This window comes from Lissotriton vulgaris, chromosome 12 (genome assembly GCF_964263255.1).
Source record: "Lissotriton vulgaris chromosome 12, aLisVul1.2, whole genome shotgun sequence".
NCBI lineage: Eukaryota > Metazoa > Chordata > Amphibia > Caudata > Salamandridae > Lissotriton > Lissotriton vulgaris.
Window position 1 is genome coordinate 570,147,409 of NC_141700.1, and position 20,132 is coordinate 570,167,540.

The 20,132-nt window shown below is 40.0% G+C and overlaps 1 protein-coding gene across 2 annotated transcripts in view; it reads right to left on the reverse strand.

The window, feature by feature from the left end:
* The window catches only part of ARHGAP30 (Rho GTPase activating protein 30), a 128,419-nt gene that overhangs the window by 52,541 nt on the left and 55,746 nt on the right, over window positions 1-20,132 (reverse strand). The window contains exons 5-9 of one of the 2 annotated variants that reach the window (XM_086945416.1): window positions 16,419-16,526; window positions 13,930-14,057; window positions 9,595-9,781; window positions 6,662-6,762; window positions 4,863-4,940 (exon numbers count right to left, since the gene is read on the reverse strand). In XM_086945416.1, coding sequence (XP_086801542.1) covers window positions 4,863-4,940; window positions 6,662-6,762; window positions 9,595-9,781; window positions 13,930-14,057; window positions 16,419-16,526 — 602 coding nt within the window. The remainder of the gene's footprint in view (window positions 1-4,862; window positions 4,941-6,661; window positions 6,763-9,594; window positions 9,782-13,929; window positions 14,058-16,418; window positions 16,527-20,132) is intronic. The other variant, XM_086945417.1, reaches the window with a different exon arrangement.

Here is a 20,132-nt window from a genome sequence, read left to right on the forward strand (position 1 = left end):
AATTACGCCCATCCGAGTTTCAATGTTTGAGATCTTCAGACTAAGTGGTCCCAATGATGTAGTGAACAAGGTCTCCAGTCTTTCCCAAAAGCCTACTTCCCCCATAGCAGGCTTTCCACTACTAGGATGAGCATCAGCGGCGTTTGCTTGTCCCTCACTTTTTTTTCCCGTTTTGTGCAGGTAAATTGGATGTCAGTTTCCGGTATGGGCGACTGACTTTCCCTCGCTGGATACTTATGGGCTGGTCTTTGTGGATGTGATTCTGTTTAGTTTTTGCCTTTTGCCCTCTTGTTCTTGCAGGTGGGCTTTCTATAATTACCCCTTCTGTTAATTCTGGGTTGAAGATTAAGGAGACGTTCAACTCAGCCAGGACATTAGGTGGAAAAGGGGGATCCTCGTCTATTAGTGGAGGTTGCATAGTTGGTGTTAGTGATAATCTGCTAGCCAGAGGGAGTAGTTCAGGAGACACATTCTGGTGTATGGGATTAACCTCTTGCGTCGTGGTACCAGGAAACCCCACATATGAGGCCATCAGCAATGAGTCCAGAGAATATGCCAGGGAAGCAGCAGTGCTTTCTAGTTGTATTGTTTGGGATGTAAAGAATATAGATATTCCTAATGCTTAGCCGCCTGTAAAATGTATATTGAAATGATTTGTGATGCCCAGGATTGACCATTGAATCATTCCCAAAGGAAATGTGTTCCTCCATTTTAAATTCTGAATGTGTATAGCAATATGTCATGTGTCAGTGATATGGAACTCATTAACTTGCCAACAAACAGCTAAAGCTGTCTTTAGATCGACCCTAAACATAATACTGTGGAAGTGAAACAATGTGTTAGCCTGCCCTTTCTTAGAATGGCACACTTCTGCATTTGACCCAGGACCTGTTCAGTTACAGAATGAATAAAAGAACATTTGATCTTCTATTTAGGATGGAAATGTGGTCACTGACATAGTAAAGGATGAATAACAGAATGCTTTGGGATAGCTTTCTCGACCAAGGACACAACGCATCCCTGATCCTACTCGACCTCTCGGCAGCCTTTAACACCATCTCCCACTGCACAATCACCGACAGACTCCAAGAAGCCGGCATACAGGGAATCGCTCTCGACTGGCTCTGCTCCTTCCTAATTGGCAGAACCCAAAGAATTTGACTTCCACCCTTCCTCTCCGAACCCACGGAAATCAACTGCGGAGTACCCCAGGCATCGTCCCTCAGCCCCACGCTCTTCAACATTTACATGGCCCCCCTTGCCACAATCGTCAGACAGCACTGACACAGCATAGTATCCTACACTGATGACACCCAGCTCATCCTCTCCCACATCAAGGACCCCATCACCACCAGACTCAACTTCCAGGAAGGAATGAAAGATGTTACATCCTGGATGAGCAGCAGCTGCCTGAAGCTCAACTCGGAAAAGACAGAGGTCCTCGTCCTCTGACCCTCCCCCTCTGCATGGGACAACTCCTGGTGGCCCACCGCCCTCGGCAGCCTCCCCACCCTGATGGACCACGCCCAAAACCTCAGCTTCGAACTCGACTCCTCGGTCTCCATGACCCGACAGTTCAATGCCATCACCTGCACCTGCTTCTCAACACCCTCTGCATCCTCTGAAAGGCCTTCAAATGGACCCCCCCCCAGAATCAAGGAAGATCGTCACCCATGCACTCATAACCAGCAGACTGGACTACGGAAACGCCCTCTATGCCAGGATCAAAAAGTCTCTGCTCCGCAAACTCCAGACCATAAAGAATACCGCGGCCAGAAGCGCCCTTGGCATCCCTCAACACAAACACATCACCCAGCACCTGCGTCACCTACACTACCTCCCCATTGAGAAAAGAGTAACTTTCAAGATCCTCTCCCACGCCTACCAATGCTTTCACAACACCGACCCCAATACCTCAACAACAGAATCTACTTCCACATACAGAAGAGGAACCTCCAATCTGCCGACCTCACCCTCGCCAAACCCCTGCGCATCCGCAGAGCGAGAACTGGTGGAAGAACCTTCTCCTACGTCGCCGCCAAGACCTGGAACGAGCTGCCAATCTACATCAGACGCGCCACCACCTTTCACCTCTTCAGGTAGACTCTCAAGACCTGCTCTTCGACTGAGCTGCACCCACCCAACCCCCCCCCCCCCCCCCCCCCAGCGCATTGAGACCATCACAGGTGAGTGGCGCGCTGAAAAAAACCCTGATTGGTCGATTGATTGATCTGTGGTGCAGCTCTTATCACCTCAGCAGTGTTCGTAAAACCAGTTTGGAGGAGTCAGAGTTCACATTGGCTGGTATTTCATTTTGCTGAAATATTAGGATGTTTAGAAGGGTTCTTCAAATTGACAGCTTAGTCCATGATGAAAATGTTATGCCTCTCTTCTTTTGTGACGAGATTGAAAACATACTAATGAGTATTTTCCATTCTTTTGGATCACCACTAATATATGCCTGTTTATGAGAAAAAGAAGATATCCTAGATGACACAATACTACAGTACTTAAATGCTTTATTCAATTAAATTATTGGCAGTGGTCATGGTGTCCTGTTTGATCTGTACTTTCCTAATAGAGAAACCAGAAGGAATTGCTTATACATTTTTATAGTTGTAACTCAGCAGAAAGTCAATCAAGTTTGACTTCAGTCCAGTTAACAACATCCCTGCAATTAAAGCTTAGCCTAATTTATTTTTATACACCAATCGCTACTTCAAGGTTGTCAAACGGTGGTGCTGCAAATATCAGATGTGCCTGTTGCTTATTTTAATGCTGCTCAGGGTACCTCCCATGGAAAGGTGAATAAGTGGGTCTGAAGCTGCAGGTCATAGTTTTGTGAGCTATATTAATCTGTTTTGCTGACTTGAAATAGTGCTAGGGTGGCCAATGATGTCCAGAGCAGATGGAGCCATGCTGGGGTGTCTGTATCTGTACATAAGATTACATTACGGATAATGTATCTTCATGACAACACTACTGACAATAGTACCTATTTGTGTACGTGCTTTATGAAAAGCTTAATTTGGCCCCAATATTGTGGTGCCCGGAGTGGTGTGGCTCACTGGTTCGGGGCGGCAGACCCGAGAGCTGAGGACGGCCCGGGACCAGGGTTCAATTCCCGACGCGGTAGGGTTGTGGACCAGGGTCAGCGGACTTGATAATTCTCATCTCGGTGCCTACTCTAACCAGGGATCACACTCGGCAACTCTGGGCATTAGCTTGCCTCATCTCCACAACGGCCCCCCACATACGCCGGGATGCCTGGTTTCACCCTGGAGATACCCAGTAGGGACCATCTCACAGGGAAAGCCAGGACGGGTTCCCCAGCGGTCTACTGCGCAGAGATACTCCTTCGGGAGTCGATTCTAGCGCATTACAAACCCACAATTAATTAATCTCAGATGTAGTACTACTCAAGCAAATACCAATACTAGAGATGTGGTATTTAGAGGGTACACAATTACCATCCCAATCTCTGTTCTTAACCTCCAGTGGATATAAAGGTAATGCTTATAGTTTAGCCCATACCGAGATGCAAATCTTAAAATATATTTCTCCCCAAAGAAATTTTTATTTGCAGGAAAAAAGAAATGTAGTGTTAAATTCCACAACAATTGTAAGCCTGTTTTATGATTAAATGCTTGTTGTGTTACCAAATTAAGATTATCACCTGGTCCTTGTGCTCAAATTAGGCAACCCTAAACTAGTAAATGACCCATTAGTAGCCATTATTTAAAAAAAAATCTAATTTCACCTCATGCCACTCAGAATTAAAAAAAAGGAGACCCTACTGACTCTCGTGTAACCCAATTTTAATGGCTTCTATTCCATAAAAGCAACTTAAACATTATTTTATTTGCCATATGTGCCGAACAAAGGCGAGATCATGAGTCTAAAAAGAAGTGGGTAAAGGAATTCTTGCCTCACGTTACTGCTATGAACATAGACCCATATCTGATGTTTCCCTTCTGTCACTCACAAAGATTTTATTTAGTCAAGTTCAGATTTGTTATAGCTCGTTTTTTGGTTTCTTCTCCTTGCTCTGCACACTATGACTCACTCTGGAACCTTTGTCCTTGTGATTCAGTTGTGGCCCAGTCTCTTTTACACTTTTTATTTTTCTGTAAACTATATTCTGTTCCTCAAAAAACAGATTTTAATTCCTTTATTGAAACATCCGAATATCAGAAGTCATAGATCAGCCCTGAGTTATTTATAGCTTTTTAAATCAGAGTTTATCTTGTCTATTGAGTAAAGTTCTCACTCTGGTGTTTACAACTGCACTAAGCACTTTTTCTGCATATTTGATCTCCGATACTGGGATTTTCCTCTGGTATATACTATTATGGTGCTTTTATTGAAAATTGTATGTATGCTTTCTTTGCACAAAATGATTAATTTGGAATATGAATTGTTGTTTTATGCCAACCTAAGCAAATTCTTGCTGTTCTAATACTTAACAGATTTTTTCTGATATGATATTAATTATTTTGCTTTTTTAATTTTCTATGGATTTGCCTAATTTTAACATATACATGAATGTATGCTTTTATTGTTATACTCTTTGTATACCGAATAAAGACTACCTGAAAATATAACTCTAGCAAACTCTCGTACCAGAGACTGAAATGCCTTCCTAGGAATTGTTCCAACCTCGACATCAAAACTATTATGAAAGCTTCAAAACTGACTTCTGATGTAGCCAGCAACTAACTCAACCTTTTCTGCTAAAAGCTTTTATGAAAAGCTTGGATGACCACAAAGAAGTAAAGGCAGGCCTACAACAGATGTATTGGGCCTGTTCTTCTAGAAGAACAATGTATTTTTTGAGCATTTGAGCAGGGTATTCAACTTACCTTCACTTGCACAAGGCATGGAACTTAGAGAATCCATGCTTTTTGCTGGCCGCAGGTTCAATTTAGTAGATTTTTCATCTGCAACAGAAGGAATAATATCAATAGAGAAATAAAATAAGGAACCAGATAATGGACACTTAAAATGTTTTAATAAAGCCTCACTCTGTCACACAGCAAAGAACCCACCATTAACTGCGATTTACGGAAATGACTTCCAAGGAAATACATCAGTCTACTAGCGATTTCACGGTGACTGCCCCCTACGGCCCACTACTGTACAAATACCAAACTGGTATGATGCCTGGCCTAGATGCAACCGTGTGTCGAATTCAACACTGTCTCAGCAAAAACAGAAAGTATTTCAAAAGCCAGTAGGTCTGGGGTGACTGCCAGTCCTTTGGCTTTATCAGTACTTGTTTTGTCAAGGGTTTTGCAAAACGTTATGGTTTTTAAAGCTGTTAATCAAAATAACACATTTGCTAGAAGAAAACAAAATATTTTGGTTCTCAAAAAGGACACTGCCATGGTAGTCCCTGGCACTTAAGATAACTACTTTGCATTGGATGCACTCCTTATGAAAAGGCAGAATGACAGCACTCAAGGTGAAGTTACCCAGTGGCTGAGGTGGCTGACCATTTGCCCCATTCTGTATGCTGTAGTAGGTGGGAGGAAAATGTGAATATCACAATAAGTGGTGTCGGTGTTCTGCGATGAAGCATGGTATTTATGAGAGGTATTTCAATTTATGTTTTATTCCTTGTGAAGGGCTTTTTATTCACTATGGCTTAGAATCTTTTGGAAAAGCAGAGCATTGAACATATAGTACTCCTTCTGATGACAAATATAATTTTGGGTTGCGAGTAAATGTGTTTTTGCACGCCTATCAGAACTACAACTTGTGATCACAGTTCACACTGACTGTGCAATTCTGACTTCAAACTCGGCAGTGGTGCATTCATTCAGACATCAGTGCCTCCTGTACTCAGTTCCAAATGTTGTGATGAATACCTGGCATTTCTCCCAATGTCATCTAACCCCATCCTGGGAAATTTCCTTAGGTCTGACCTGCTGATATTGACCTTGGTAAGATCGTTTATCACATCTGATAACTACCAGGTGTGGTAAACTCCAATTTTCCTTGAAATTCAGATCCCTACGCAAATAAGTGGTTTGCTCAGAGATCTAAATTTTATGGACCAATCAAGATTGGGTGTTACAAATTTTAGAAATCTGTGCTGATCTGGGAGGGTGCTTAATATTAACTTTTCGTGAACCATAACCCCGCTCTAAGTTGTGGTCCTGTCTATTGTCAGAATATGTACGTAAAGCAGAGGCTCGCGCCTAAACCTGTAATGTTCATGCATCTGTGAGGCATGGGTTTGGATTATGCATATAAATTGATCACATTGCAGTGCATGGTAGTGGACCTTCTATGGCTGGAAAGGCAGCATCCCTTTTCCTCACAGCATATGATGACTTGCTTTACTAAATGTATCCACTTTGCATACATGAGCTGGGGGTGTAGAAAGTTAGGTTGGTTAGTCAAAATGAAATCAGATATCAAGGTGCAGCAGAACTAGCCAATGAGGCCACAAGGTAAACTTGAAGGAATTCATTTTTTTGCTTAAGCTGATACATTATTTTTTTTAAGTAATCAGTTAACCTTCCATGCACAAGCCTAGATGTTTGTAAAAATGTTTACCCAAGATTTGCTGAAACTTCTTCTGAGTATATAATTGCTCAGACTCTGGCACCATTCCTGGAAAAGGAAAGCATGGGGGTCATGAGTCTTGTCCTACCTTTGTCATCCTGCTTGGCTGACTTGCGCTTGGAGTCGTTGCTGGACCTTCCAAGATTGAAGATGGATTTCCATTTCTTCACTTTTAACGATCCTTTCCTTCTGTGAACAATTCAACAGCGCTTAGAATTCCCTTTTAAGGTACAGGCAGCTTTTCAAGATTTGTCCCACATCCTTATAGGAAGCACTTGCAACATCATAACATTTAATCAGACCACTATTAGGTTAACCTGTAAGCTTTTTATTAGACCACAGTTTGATTATTCAACAGCTGCACATGCATAAATGGAATTGCACCAATTGTTTCATGCAAATGATAACTCAGAGGCGGCATTTGGAAGGTGGTATTGTGTAGAAGTACATTTGGAAGGTGGAGATGAGCAAAGTACTTTGGATAGAGGGTAACATTGAGAAGTTTATTGGGGTCGAAAGAACGGAAATGCATTGAAATGATGTACATGCACTGGAAAGATGGAACAACCAAACTACATTGAAAAGATTGAAAAGCTGAAGTGTAGTGGAAAGATGGGAAAACACTGAAGTACATTGAGGAGATGGAAACAAACTGAATTGTATTGCAAAGTTGGAAAAATTGAAGTACATTAGAAAGATTAAAAAACCTACGTGCGTTGGAAAGATGGAAAAACTAAAGTGCTTTGGAAAGATGGAAATGTACTGAAGTGCATTGGAAAGACGGAAACATACTGAAGTTCATTGGAATGATGGAAGCAAATTGGAAAGATTTAAAAAACTGAAGTGCAGTGGAAAGATGGAAATGTACTGAAGTGCATTGGAAAGACAGAAACATACTGAAGTTCATTGGAATGATGGTTGCATATTGAAGAGCATTGGAAAGATTTAAAAAACTGAAGTGCAGTGGAAAGATGGAAAAACTGAAGTACATTTAACAATTGAAAAACTGTAGTGGATTGAAAAGATAGAAAAATCGAATTCACTGAAAAGACAAAACTGAAGTGCATTGGAAAGATGTAAATATACAGAAGTATATTGGAAAGTTGGAAAGAAAACTAATGTGTATTATAAAAATGGAAACATACTTAAGTGCATTGGAAGGATGGGAAAACTGAAGTAAGTTGGACAGTTCGCAAAAAAAGTAAGTGCATTGGAAAAAATGGAAACATGGAAGTGCATTGGAAAGATGGGTATATACTGAAGTGCTTTGCAAAAATGGTAATGTACTGAAGTGCAATGGAAGATTGAAATATATTATGATGGAAACAACAAAAAGTGAATTTGGAAAATTAAAATGTAGTGAAGTGCATTGGAAAGATGGCAGCTTACTGAAGTGCATTTAGAAGATGGAAACAAACTGAAATGCATTTTGGAAATTGAAACATAGTGAAAAGAATTGGAAAGATGGAAACATACTGATGCATTAAGAAGATGAAAATAAAGCACGTAGGGAAAATGGAAATGTACTGATATTCGATGGGAAGGCACAAATACCTTGAATTGCCCACCAAAGATGAAAATACTGAAGTGTGGTAGAAAGATGGTAACTGACTGAAGTTCTTTTGGAGCTTGTGACTGAACTAAAATGCATGGAGGAAATGGCAACATTTGGAAAATTAAAAATAATTTACGTGCATGGGGGCGATGAATAGACATTGACGCGCTTGTGGATGATGGAAGTGAAGTGCAATGAGATGCTGGAAATGAACACCTTCATGCTGGGTGATTGGACTGTGGTATGTGCATTAGGAAGATAGAAATGCATTAAAGTGCACTGGATCGAAGGTAACTTATAGACGTTCATTAGAAAGATAGAAACGCTGAAGTGCATTTGAAGAGGTGTAAACATAGTAAAAATTAATTAGGAAGGTAGAAATGGTTATTTGCCAGGACTTTTACCTTGGCAGTGGTCACCGTCAAGTCTGGTACATCATTGTACTAAGAGGGGCTGTTCCTCACCACGCCAGAACCACTTCTGGAGCACTGCTCATTTATTTGAGTGATCATGAGGAAGCAACCGTTACCTTTGACAATGCCCATGATTTAAAACTTCAGGCCTCATACTGAACCAAATGAAGCTGAGGAGCACACCTCAAAAAGTAGTGAACTCCTGGTGTGTGCATTAGTAACTTCTTATGTGTCTGTTATTTCCACGCTGCTGCACATGGCCACCAGCAATCATGCAGATAAAAATGTACTACTGGTAACAGTGAGCACCCTGGTTGAAATATTAGCATCAGCTTCGAACTTACTGGGCCAAAATCACAAGCCGATTAGTTCCTGAAAATTGTACCTTAGGTCAAACTTTCAACATTAGACTCTCTCACTTTCTTCACACCATAGCCCTGGCCCATATTTTATTCTATTGTAAATTATTTTCCCACAGTGTTAAAGATGATATGGACCAAACCTGTTTTGTTTTAAAACAAAAAAAAACTTCCACAGCAGAAGCCTTCTTCTGAAAAAACAAAAAAACTACTGACCCACAACACTGTGGGAGTTTTCCCCCAGGATATGGGGGTCATTAATTTCTATGGCTCTCTTTAAAGAAATAAAAGGTATCAGCCATCGTCTCTAAATAAGGTGGGCAGTCCATTTGACTCAGAATGGAGCGGGTGGATCTAGGGATTGCCTCACAGGATACTCTATAACTTTTGTGAGAGATTACACTGTGAACCAAACTCTAAATCAGGCCATAATTCCAAAATGGCCTCAGACCAAACTCATAATGTGTCTCTAAGCCTGTCAATAAACCTGTCGCTAACCAACATCATAATAATATCACTTATCATATCCTACTAATTTCAATTGAATGTATTTACTGTGCTTTTGTTTTACATGAAAATTATTTATAAAGTAAGTATATTTTTGGCGGGAAAAAAAGGGAATGATATAGCAGAATATAATTCCATCATTTTGTTCACATGTATGAAGGGGTATGAGAAGAAAAGGAAGGATTACTTATGGTCAGTGATGTCGATGATTGTGTGGTATGGTCGAATTTGAGGCGGACCGTCTCCTTGATTCAAGATGCTGGGCACATTGTAGGAGAGACTACGGAAGTAAAAGTCATCCTTGGTGCAGACTGGAAGTGACGCGGATGTGCCTGTCACAGGGAAAGACCTGCGGTAGCACTCATTTTCCCCACCTGTGGATGTAAGCAAATCACAAAGCCTCAACACTTGAGATTCAGATCAAAGGAGGATCAATAAAGTTCTCTATCTAAAAGCATCCGCATGCTCATACAACCATGCCCCATTTTGCCACATGACAATAATGGCAACTTTCATAGTCAAGTGTGCATTTCACCTTTCCACACATCCCAGGTAATAGAAAAAGACAATATCAATGATTATAGATTAAATATTGCAGGTTTAGTAGGATCTTAGGGCAAGACGTACATAGGTATTTTGCATTTGCCAACCATACGGTTCTCGAAATAACTCAGTATTGCGAACACAAAATGCATTTTTCTTAATAAACAAACAAAGGTTCAAGTGAAAATAGTTTTGCATCCCCCACTAAAATTCAATATGGAAGGGGAAATAAATTGGCATTCTTTCCAAACTGAAATTTGGTATATGTCAGTGGTTTATAATCATAATTCTGGTTGCAATTCACAGAACAGTTATCAACTTCTCAGAGAGATCATAACTGATTCACAAAGGGGAATTGTGCCCGTGCAGTGCTCATTCACCTTTGAAAATTGCATTTGCATCCTCAGGTAGTGTAGGCAGTGGTCCACTGAATCCCTGTCTGCTTTCCATCATATTTTTCCAAATAGATGTGTTTAAAAGCACTCTGGTTCCTTTAAGGGACTCAGGCTGCTTTAAGGAAAAGGTTTTCAATTTGGAAATGCAAACAGCGAGATGGTGATCTGCTCTCCTTTGCACGCCACCATCTAATGTTTATAGCCAATCTCAGGAGGTCGTAAATTGTGAGGCGCTCAAGAGATAAAAAGAGTTTTGACAGGTGGGGGCACAACAGGTGCTTTGGACGAAAACCCTCACTCACCCGAAGGTGACATGCTTCATCCACTCCCACAAGAGTCTCAGACGGTGAGGGACCTCCATGCGTAAGAGGAATCTACGTGTGGAGAGACTCTGTAGATGGCAGAGTCGGACCGTACACATTGTTCTTAGGGTCACCTGACCTACCCAATAAATTGCTGCCGCTGCGCATGGTTGGTCAAGAATATGGGCCTGAGTATTTAGTCTTAACTATTATTGTTTATGTGCGTTTTTTGTAGCAGAGTGACTGAATTTCATGGTCCAGAAGAATGCCCCGAACTTTTGATGGCATATAGGGCAGAAACATGTTGACCACAACACAGAGCATACATCCATAACCATGCCTTACATTGCTTTTAACCTCTATCCTATATGACGTAGTAATACAATTTGTTGTTCCTATTGAGTTAGTTTTGATACACACTTTTTTGTTACACTCTGCCCCTCACCTCTACCGAAGAGGTATTTAAAACTTTGACTTGCTCCTTAAAAACAATCCTTCTCCTTTCCTGAGGGAAAGTTATAGCCCACACTGGGTACCTTGCAGTCCCAGTGTGCTGGAGGAACCCAATGATGAAGCATATCACCCTCGGATGAGTGAGGGTTTTCATCCAAAACACCTGTTGTGCCCCCACCTGTCACAACTCTTTTCACTCTTGAGCACCTCGCTACCCTATACTTCTTGTGAGCTATATATATATTTGGGAGTAGTGTAGGATAGAGCATTCTATTTTGTAGCAAACACTTCCTGTTTGACCCCTTGTGTGATGGACGTCGTAAATTATGACCCACTCAGTTGATATTAGGCAGGTCATTCTGTGTTCTCTTGTGAATCGTAATTTTGTGAATTTACCTAACAATACATCAGTTGGTTTGAAAAATCAGAGTACATTCGCAAAAAGTCTTCATGAAATTTACAATCAAGTTTTACGAATGAATGTTAGTACATCAGGACCATAGTTATATTTTAATGGCCTCAGAGCTGCAAAAAAGGTCACTATTGAATGTATCTGGACTAATAAAAGCAAATAAAGAGCATCCTCTTATCAAGAAAGCATGTATCCAGGACAAGGCACTGAAACCAGGCACTGTCACTTGAATACAATTCTAAAGAAACATTTGTTCATTGATAAGAGGTCTTCCAGCTGCCCGTAGTTCTTTTTCATAAACTTGTTAAAATCAAAATCTTGTATTGGATCTTCACTGAGGCTCCCCTAGCTTGCTGCAGTAGAATGTAGTCTCCAAAATTACAGACTGTCATAGATGATCGTCATGTTACACATGTATATCTTGCTAGAATTATGTGTTGAAAAAAGTTTTGCAATTTCAACTCTTCCTTGCTTAAGAATATGATTTTGAGTTTTTTACCAACCACCCAACCTCAAATCAGGCCCTGAAGCACATTATCTTTCAAATATTACAGTCTGTGGACTTTAAATACATATTTTACCTTCTTAGTTGAGAAATAAAATTAGAAGTACAACAGCAAATTGAAATTTACACAAGAAGCCTACACGATTCTTCACAAAAAATCCTTACACAAATATTTGAAAAAGATAAACTAAGATTGAGGTTTAATAGTGTGAAATATAATGGCTGAATCAGTTAACCCCAATCATTTTCAGTTGCATTGTACTTGCATTTAACAAAAACTAAGATATAGGAAAATAAAAAATGAATGCATGAAATAATACAATAACAATCTTTAATAGGGGAGGTAAAAAAAGGGAAAAGTGCAACTTTCACCACAACTTTAGTCTTGAGGCTTATATGACACATTTAAAGTTACCTAACTCCAAATTAGGGGGGATATAAAACAAAGAGACACACTAAAAATGCTGTAACTAGAATCTGTGGATACTGGTAAGGTTGCACCAGGCATCGTGGGTGACCCTGATGCCTGCCAGACAACATTCCATGCAATGCTGGTTTGTGGTCAGTTGTGTAGCAAAGGTGCTGCCATGGGCATTAATAAAAGCAAGGAAAGCCTCCAGGTTAAAAAATACAGCACCCTTCTTTCCACCATCAGACATTCCAGTATGCACATGCCCATTTCCCATTGCCTCACATCCCAACTTTAATAACCCACAGGACAAACAGGCCAGGCCAGTAAGCATTGCTGTTCAAGATGACCCTTTCCCACTTTCATATAAAAAAGAAGAAATTCATCTGACCAGCAGGCAGACGATTTCTCTCATTTAGATGTCACATCTATGAAAAAAGTATTCTTCCCAGGTGCGCTAATGTAAAGGTGTTGCCCATGCCTTTAGAAGGGTGTATATCCAACAGGCCACACAGCACTGTTATAATTTTCCCCAGTGGAGAACAGAAATAACAATGCACCAGTAGCACATTGCAGTGTTGGAGAACACCCTCTATTCTGATTCTGAATTCAAGCCTTGAATCTGTGACAAACCTTTTTGGAAGACTTTGGTTGGTTTTTCCAATCGTACATAATGGGAATGGGTTCGTTTTACAAAAAGAGGAATCAATCTAGATAGCTCTTCCTCATTTAATATGGATATGATGAATCCTATGGATATGTGGATAATACAGATTTGTTTTCTTGTCTTGTGTGGATGGATTTCTAAGTAGTACATTGTGATTGTGTTTGGTTTTCTTTTTACCTTTTACCTAGTATTTATTTGCATTGCCTCCACTTTTCACAGATTGATGACAATAATTTCATCTCGTTGTGTATATATAAACATTTTACTTCATTTGATTTTTATGTATGTCTTCTTCCTATTCAATACGTAATAAAGTGTTTGCACTGGAAATTCATGCCTTTCCAAAAGTAAAAGTGTGACTTTGCTCCTTGTGACTTTTCTACAGATCCTTTTTTGTCAATTTGCACAGTAAGAGTACAATTTGAAGTTCTTGAAAGGGCAGGATTTGCATCGTAAATGAATTTTCAATGAAGCATTTATGTTTATACAGGCACTTGGCAGTCTACACATCGAGAAACATAACCTAAATTAATCCAACAGGTGATATCCAAATCACTGCTAATCTGTTCATTTCCTCCAAATAAACTCTTCAACAGCCATTCCTGTCTAGCTATCCTTTAAAGAATCTGCTATTTCTTACAGTTAGCCTTGCAAGTCAAAGTGCTGTGAAAGCATTCTTATGACTCCACGCATAATTTACCGAAATCTTGTTAGTAGGATTATTTGACAAAATATTGCAAATAGGCATCATCAAAGAAAATGGGGTAGAGTTGGTATTGCTGATTACTTTAGAACTCTGAGGTCAAATATGGAAAATAGAAAAAAGGTTACTGTACCATTAAGAGGTGCATCTTGGAAGATCTGATCCACGTGAGTCAAAATGAATTCCACCACAATCGACTGTATTCGAACCTCCATAAATGCTGCTGTGCCATTGAATCCAGAAGCCTCTATGTCCTTTGACCTAATGGGAAAAGGTTGAGAGCAGGATCAGAGAAGTAAGACATACATAAATCCATATTGTAAATCCTAACAAAGAGGATTTGTTTCACTTGCAATATTATCAACACAATCATCAGTGAAGGTGCTCTTCAAATATGCTTCAGGGGCAACAGGTTTGATATTGTTGTCCATGAATTGATGCATGTGGGTCACTGGCATTTCTCTCTCCGACCAGGTCTTAACCTCATCCGTGCGGTGCAGATTTACCGCCGGTGCTGGGCCCTAATGAAAATGGGTGTGGTCATGACGGAACGGTTCCGTCATGAGCACAGCTCGACCGATGCTCATGACGGAACCGTTCCGTCATGAGCATCGAAAGGGTTAGTATTACAATCCATGGACACCTTGAGTGAATCTGTTTATTGCCATGCAACAGCTGAATGATGTTGGGTCTCTTGAAGGCTACAATTTAGAGTATATTCTCAAGAGTCTAAGAGGGTCAATTATAGTTTAATGGATGTGGGAAAATTTGCTAGAAGACCCATCCGATGAACATTCCTAATGGGGCTGATGAGGTATCTGACAAACTCTAAACAATCACCTAAATTATGACTACATTTTAACATTTCATATCCAATATTCAACCATAAAAGCATTCGCAAAATTGAGTGGATCATGCAATAGAAGTATTAGAACTTATGACTGTTCCATATGTGGGGTAACATGAAGGTCTATATTACATCTATAGTTATGTAGAAGGAGTATTTACACATGATGCATTTCCAGGAATTATTTAAACTGAAGTTACTACTAAACAATTGCATAGAATGTTACTTCATAAGGTTTATATCTATGTTTTGTTGGATTTTGGAAGTTTAACTTCATCAGTCTGATTCAGTGTGGACCATAAGATCAGTTATAGATTTCCTATCTTCAGAAACCTACAATGTTCTCTGCTTTAGACCAGCATAGCTATACAGTCATTTTCTAATGGCAATAGCCATCATTCATCTTTCTCCTTCTTGTCAAACGCAATTCACATAAAGCATCATCTGAGCTAGTTTTAAACCTGAGGTCCAGCTCACATTTGGTGCCACTTACATTAGAAAAACAAATCATTAAGGGCTGTCCTTTTTAAGTTTTGCCTACAGCACGCATTCACTGTCAGTGGAAGCTATTGTTCTTTAAAAAAGCTTAAAAGGGGCTTAGAGCCTGCCTATGCCTAGCTTTACTTAACCCCTTCCCTGCTCATGACGAGCTCAGCTCGTCATGAGGCACAGTTGAGCTGTGCTGATGACGAGCTGAGCTCGTCATGAATAGAGCCTAAGAGTAATTTCCAGCACAGGAGGGGAATTGCCTTAGCAGCCAAGGTGTTAACATTGGTTGACTCCCACGTCACTCTTGTCTCCTTACTTGCTATTGGTCAATGCCTCCTCCTCGCCTTCAGCTTCCTCCTGTGCTTGACTTCATTCTTTGGCTCTTCGGTTCTTTGCCATGGACTAAGTACTGATTCCCGTGGCCAGTGTCCTTCCACTGACCACAGGCTCCTTAAGGTACTCTTTCTTTTTTTAACTGTTGACACCCCCGTCATTCTCTTTAACCCACCCACCCTGTCACCATTGTTTCCCACCCTTCTCTTTCTTGTTGCTTTTTTAAAAAACAGTTTTACCGCGCAAGTTCGACCCGTAAGTTTTGGAGCACTTTACATGAGCAGCATTTACTTCACACAAGGACACATTGATGTTTGCTTTTTGGCCTGGGGTGTTTCAGTGATTTGCCAAAAATCACAGGATCTTAAACCGATGCTGAGACTCAAACCTGGTTCCCCTGTTTCACAGGCGGCAGTTCTGGTCATATCGCCACATTCTCTTTAAAAGATCTTAATAAAGCCAACTAGGTCACACAGCGCTATCTGACTTTGTTAATGCTTTTAAAGATGTTTCACAGCAGCACGGGCTTCTGTGCCACATGACTTAAAGAAGACAAAAAAGAGATATGAAGTGATCGATGCTAGCCGAGTCATACCACTTGGTTTTGATTTACTTTGAGTCATGTTACACAGCAGCTACAGCTGCTGTGTAACATCTTTAAAAAACATTGCTAATGCTTATAGGTTTCGCATAGGCAGAACCTATTGGCTTTGCCAATGCTTGTTTCTACTTTGTTTCCAGGCTGGGGCATTCCTTCTCCAACAGATTATAATGGAGCATAATTTGCTGTCTTTCAAATGTCTTCTGAAAGTCCACTTGTTATTAAATTCCATGAATACTTGTTCCGACAACAATGTCCATACTCTGGTTAAACAGGCTCTACAGATCATGGATAACCAAAAACAAAATAATGCAACATAACTTGAATAGTGTGTCATGTTCAAAGTTCTTACCTAAGAAGATTAGGTGCCCATACGATTGCCAGATTCCTTGCATGCATGCTGGTTTCAGGGCTGAAAGAAGCCATACGGACTAAATGCTTCATTAAAAACTCCAAGGTCCTAGAACACAGAATACAAAAAATAATGGAGGTGATGTGAGGTGATGCTGCTTGCTATAATACACAACGCTGAACCAACAAAGGACTTTGGTGCTGCATTGATCATAATACAACTGAATTGTTAAAAGTTTTAAGATTACTTTCACAACAATTCTTAAACAGAAATATTTTACATCTCTTACTGAAAAATATTCTGTGTATTGATCTTCTGGAGACAATGTGTTATGAGTTGCACACGGTGGTCCTCCCTTATTAAAAAAAGTTCTAAAACCATTCCAAGCATTTTTGTTTGTACTCTTCATGTGTGGCCATGGGAGGAGAACTTGGGTAAAGTGGAGAGAATAGGAGACATATTATTTTCAAGAACATGATCAGGATAATATCCCATGAATGCAGTGTAGCATTGCCAGAAAATGTAGCCAAAGGTTGGCTGTCGAATAAAAGATGTTTAGGTAAAATATCTCCATATCAATTTTAATGTGTTTGGGCCTTATATGGGTTGTTCCTTAAAACACTTGGCAGAGGTTCTGCCACAATATGAAACTTTTGGTATCAACATGACCTTAAATCAACTCCCAATATTGACTGTAAGCATATTATGTAGATTTGAAGTTAAGAATTCTAATTTTGTTCTTCTCAATCTCTGCTCTCCTTGCCAGTAGGTTGGTAGTGGATATTGCAGAGTTGGTATATGTGGTATTTATTGTTGATTATATTAAGACATACAACCCCTCAACGGGGCGTAGACATTACCTGCCTAGTTGTGAAATATCAGATGTACATTTTCTGAGATTGAATACATAATTTGAAAGAAAGGCATGATAGTGCTGCCCTAAGTGGTACTCAATAGTCCAAAACAAGGCGGGTGAAAGGGCTGTTGAACACTCTATCATTTGAGTTTATTCCATACAAAAGCCAAACTTAAAGAAGGCCCTCACACGTGAAGGAGATATTGGGCTAGGTGATCAAAAAACAGCCTCTGTGCTGTCAATTAGTCATTTTTGCAAACCACACAGGTATTCACTGCTGGATTCATCACCTTCATATATATTGTAATATTTACTTATTGGTTTATGTGCACCCCTCTCCTATGTTTCACTGTCCACTTTAAAGTTTTGAAGTGGTTCTTCTTTTTTTATATGTTTACTTCACACCCCAACGTGATAAGGCTTGCTTAGTCATTTGTTCCTCATTTTGTCTTCAAAATGTAAATCCTTTATCTTTTTAAGTTTTCAAGTTGTATTTTATAAATGATTGCCAGAGACGTTTGTGACTTCATCCACATTTAAAATAATACATAAAACTCCTAAAACTGATAACCTGGAAACAAAAAGATAAAAATGGAAGGGAATTGTAACATAACACCAAATAGTTCAAGGCTCATAGATGTCTGAAAATAATACATGTAGAAAGGAAGCAAAACTGAAAATAATATAGAAACCTTAATACATAAAGGTGGAGTCATGTGTCTTATTTAACAAAACATAACGAACATGGTGGAGAACTTGTTTCAATTAAACATACAAACGTTTGTGTTGTGAAAACAAAAATTAAATCAATGGATCTGTGGTGAGCAAATAAAAATGAGATCAGTGGATTCATGTTGAGCAAACAAAAATGAGATCAGTGGAGTGCTTTCATATCTGATTTTAGGTGGTTGCGCTATGGGATGTTCAATTTCAGGCTTGCCTTGTCTACGGCACACATTAATCATAATTGCAAGACTTAGGAGCTTATTATGAGTCTGGCGGTCCACGAACCGCCACACTCACAGGGGCAGTCTTCCAGACCACTGCAACTGCCAGGAATCAGAGATCCCTGGCAAAAGTGTGGCGGACTAGAGGTCGCAGTATGCTTGGTGAGGCTGCTGCAGCCCCACCAAGTATATTGTGAGTTTCCTCACTGCCAAACATTTCATGGCGGTACGATTACCACAAAAAGTGTCGCGGTGAGGAAATTAAGGGGGCCCGAAGGGCCTCCTGTGCCACACACCATATGGATGCACACAGGGGTGCACAACATTCGCCCCCGTGTGCATGCACACCAGTACCTGCATGGCATGGACTGCAGCAGTCCATGCCGTTCAGGTACTGCCTACATCTGCAAACCAATCAGGGTCCTCAGCCCTGGTTTTAATTAACATAGCCCCTCTCCATGGCGTGTGCACACCATCTGATTACCAGACGGGACTATTTCGCAGGATGATACTTAAGAGAAACGCACGCCTGCGTGTTGACGGCACCTGCCTAAATCCTCTTTAATGCTCAGTACGGGCAGAGAAAGAGATCCTACATACGAAACGATTTCGACTTTCCCGGCTCGGCACAGAGATCCCCCCATCGCAACCTAAGAGACTAATATATCAGGTGAAATAATGTTGTGCCATCTCTTTGTATTGTAGTATCGTTATACCAATAATATCAGTTTATAGACAGATTCAGCATATCAACTAGTCAGATAGACTATACGCTCAACTCCCAGTCATAAGGATTCATACCAAACATGGCTCAAAACCGAAACGTGTAGGACAAGACTTATTCTAGCCATGACCCTTATAATTCTGTTTTTGCGACTGAAATAGGTGCCATACCCTATTTGATGACACAAAATCCTCATATGGAAAAAGTCCTAAATAATCCTAGCATTGACTAGACGCCACTTGTAATGAAAATAATTGACAAACCTTGTTTTGTTTAAAGTATAACAAATGCTCAGAATCTCTGTATAAATCTGTATCAAATTTATGATAAGGTAGACAGTGGATGAATGTGAGAGTATGCCTGAAATGAATGTAGTAAGAATTATTACAGAAATATACCAATTTAGTGCTGTGCATTGAATTAAATAAGAATTTTTGCTTTTGCATATAATGTATTGGTATTGATTTTTTTTTATAACAAATTTTATTTGTTTGGTCACACATAAAATGCATAGTCCCAAAAACCGGGATCTTCAGCAAACATCAATAGAGTGAGCATATCCTTGCAGACATTATAGAACAAACGAACCTCGTCCCCCACCCCACCTCCATTGGTATTGATTTTTAACAAAAAAATAATAAAAAAAGAAAAAATAGTTAATACTGTTGAATAAATACAAATATTTTTGATAACTATTAGCATCTGGTCAATTATATATTGATATTGAAAAATTCAAGGTCCACTTTGTATTGAATTTCCTAAAGATTTTCACACATATGATACTGTCTTTGATATTCCCATTGCGGAGCCTATTTCATAGGCAACATCCTAGGAACACCTACGAGACCAGGAGAAAACTCCTGATCTGGCGGGCAGTTCCTACATGGATTTGGCAGTGCGAGAGCGGGGCAATCCCACTCCCGCAATGCCAGACTCATAATAAGGCCCTTACTTATTCTAAGGTGACATTGTTAGGTGATCACTGCTGAGAAACCTTCCTGATGACACTGTATGCAATACAAGTTGTTTTTCTCTTTAAATTTGCTTTTGGAGCTACTACCATTATGTGTTCAAAATTTCAATAAATATATGACTTTTTCCCTTTGACTGAGAACCATCTGGTTTCCCGCCACTTCTGTTTTGTTAATTTGTTTCAGATAATAGCCTTCTGAAACCTTCAGGCTATA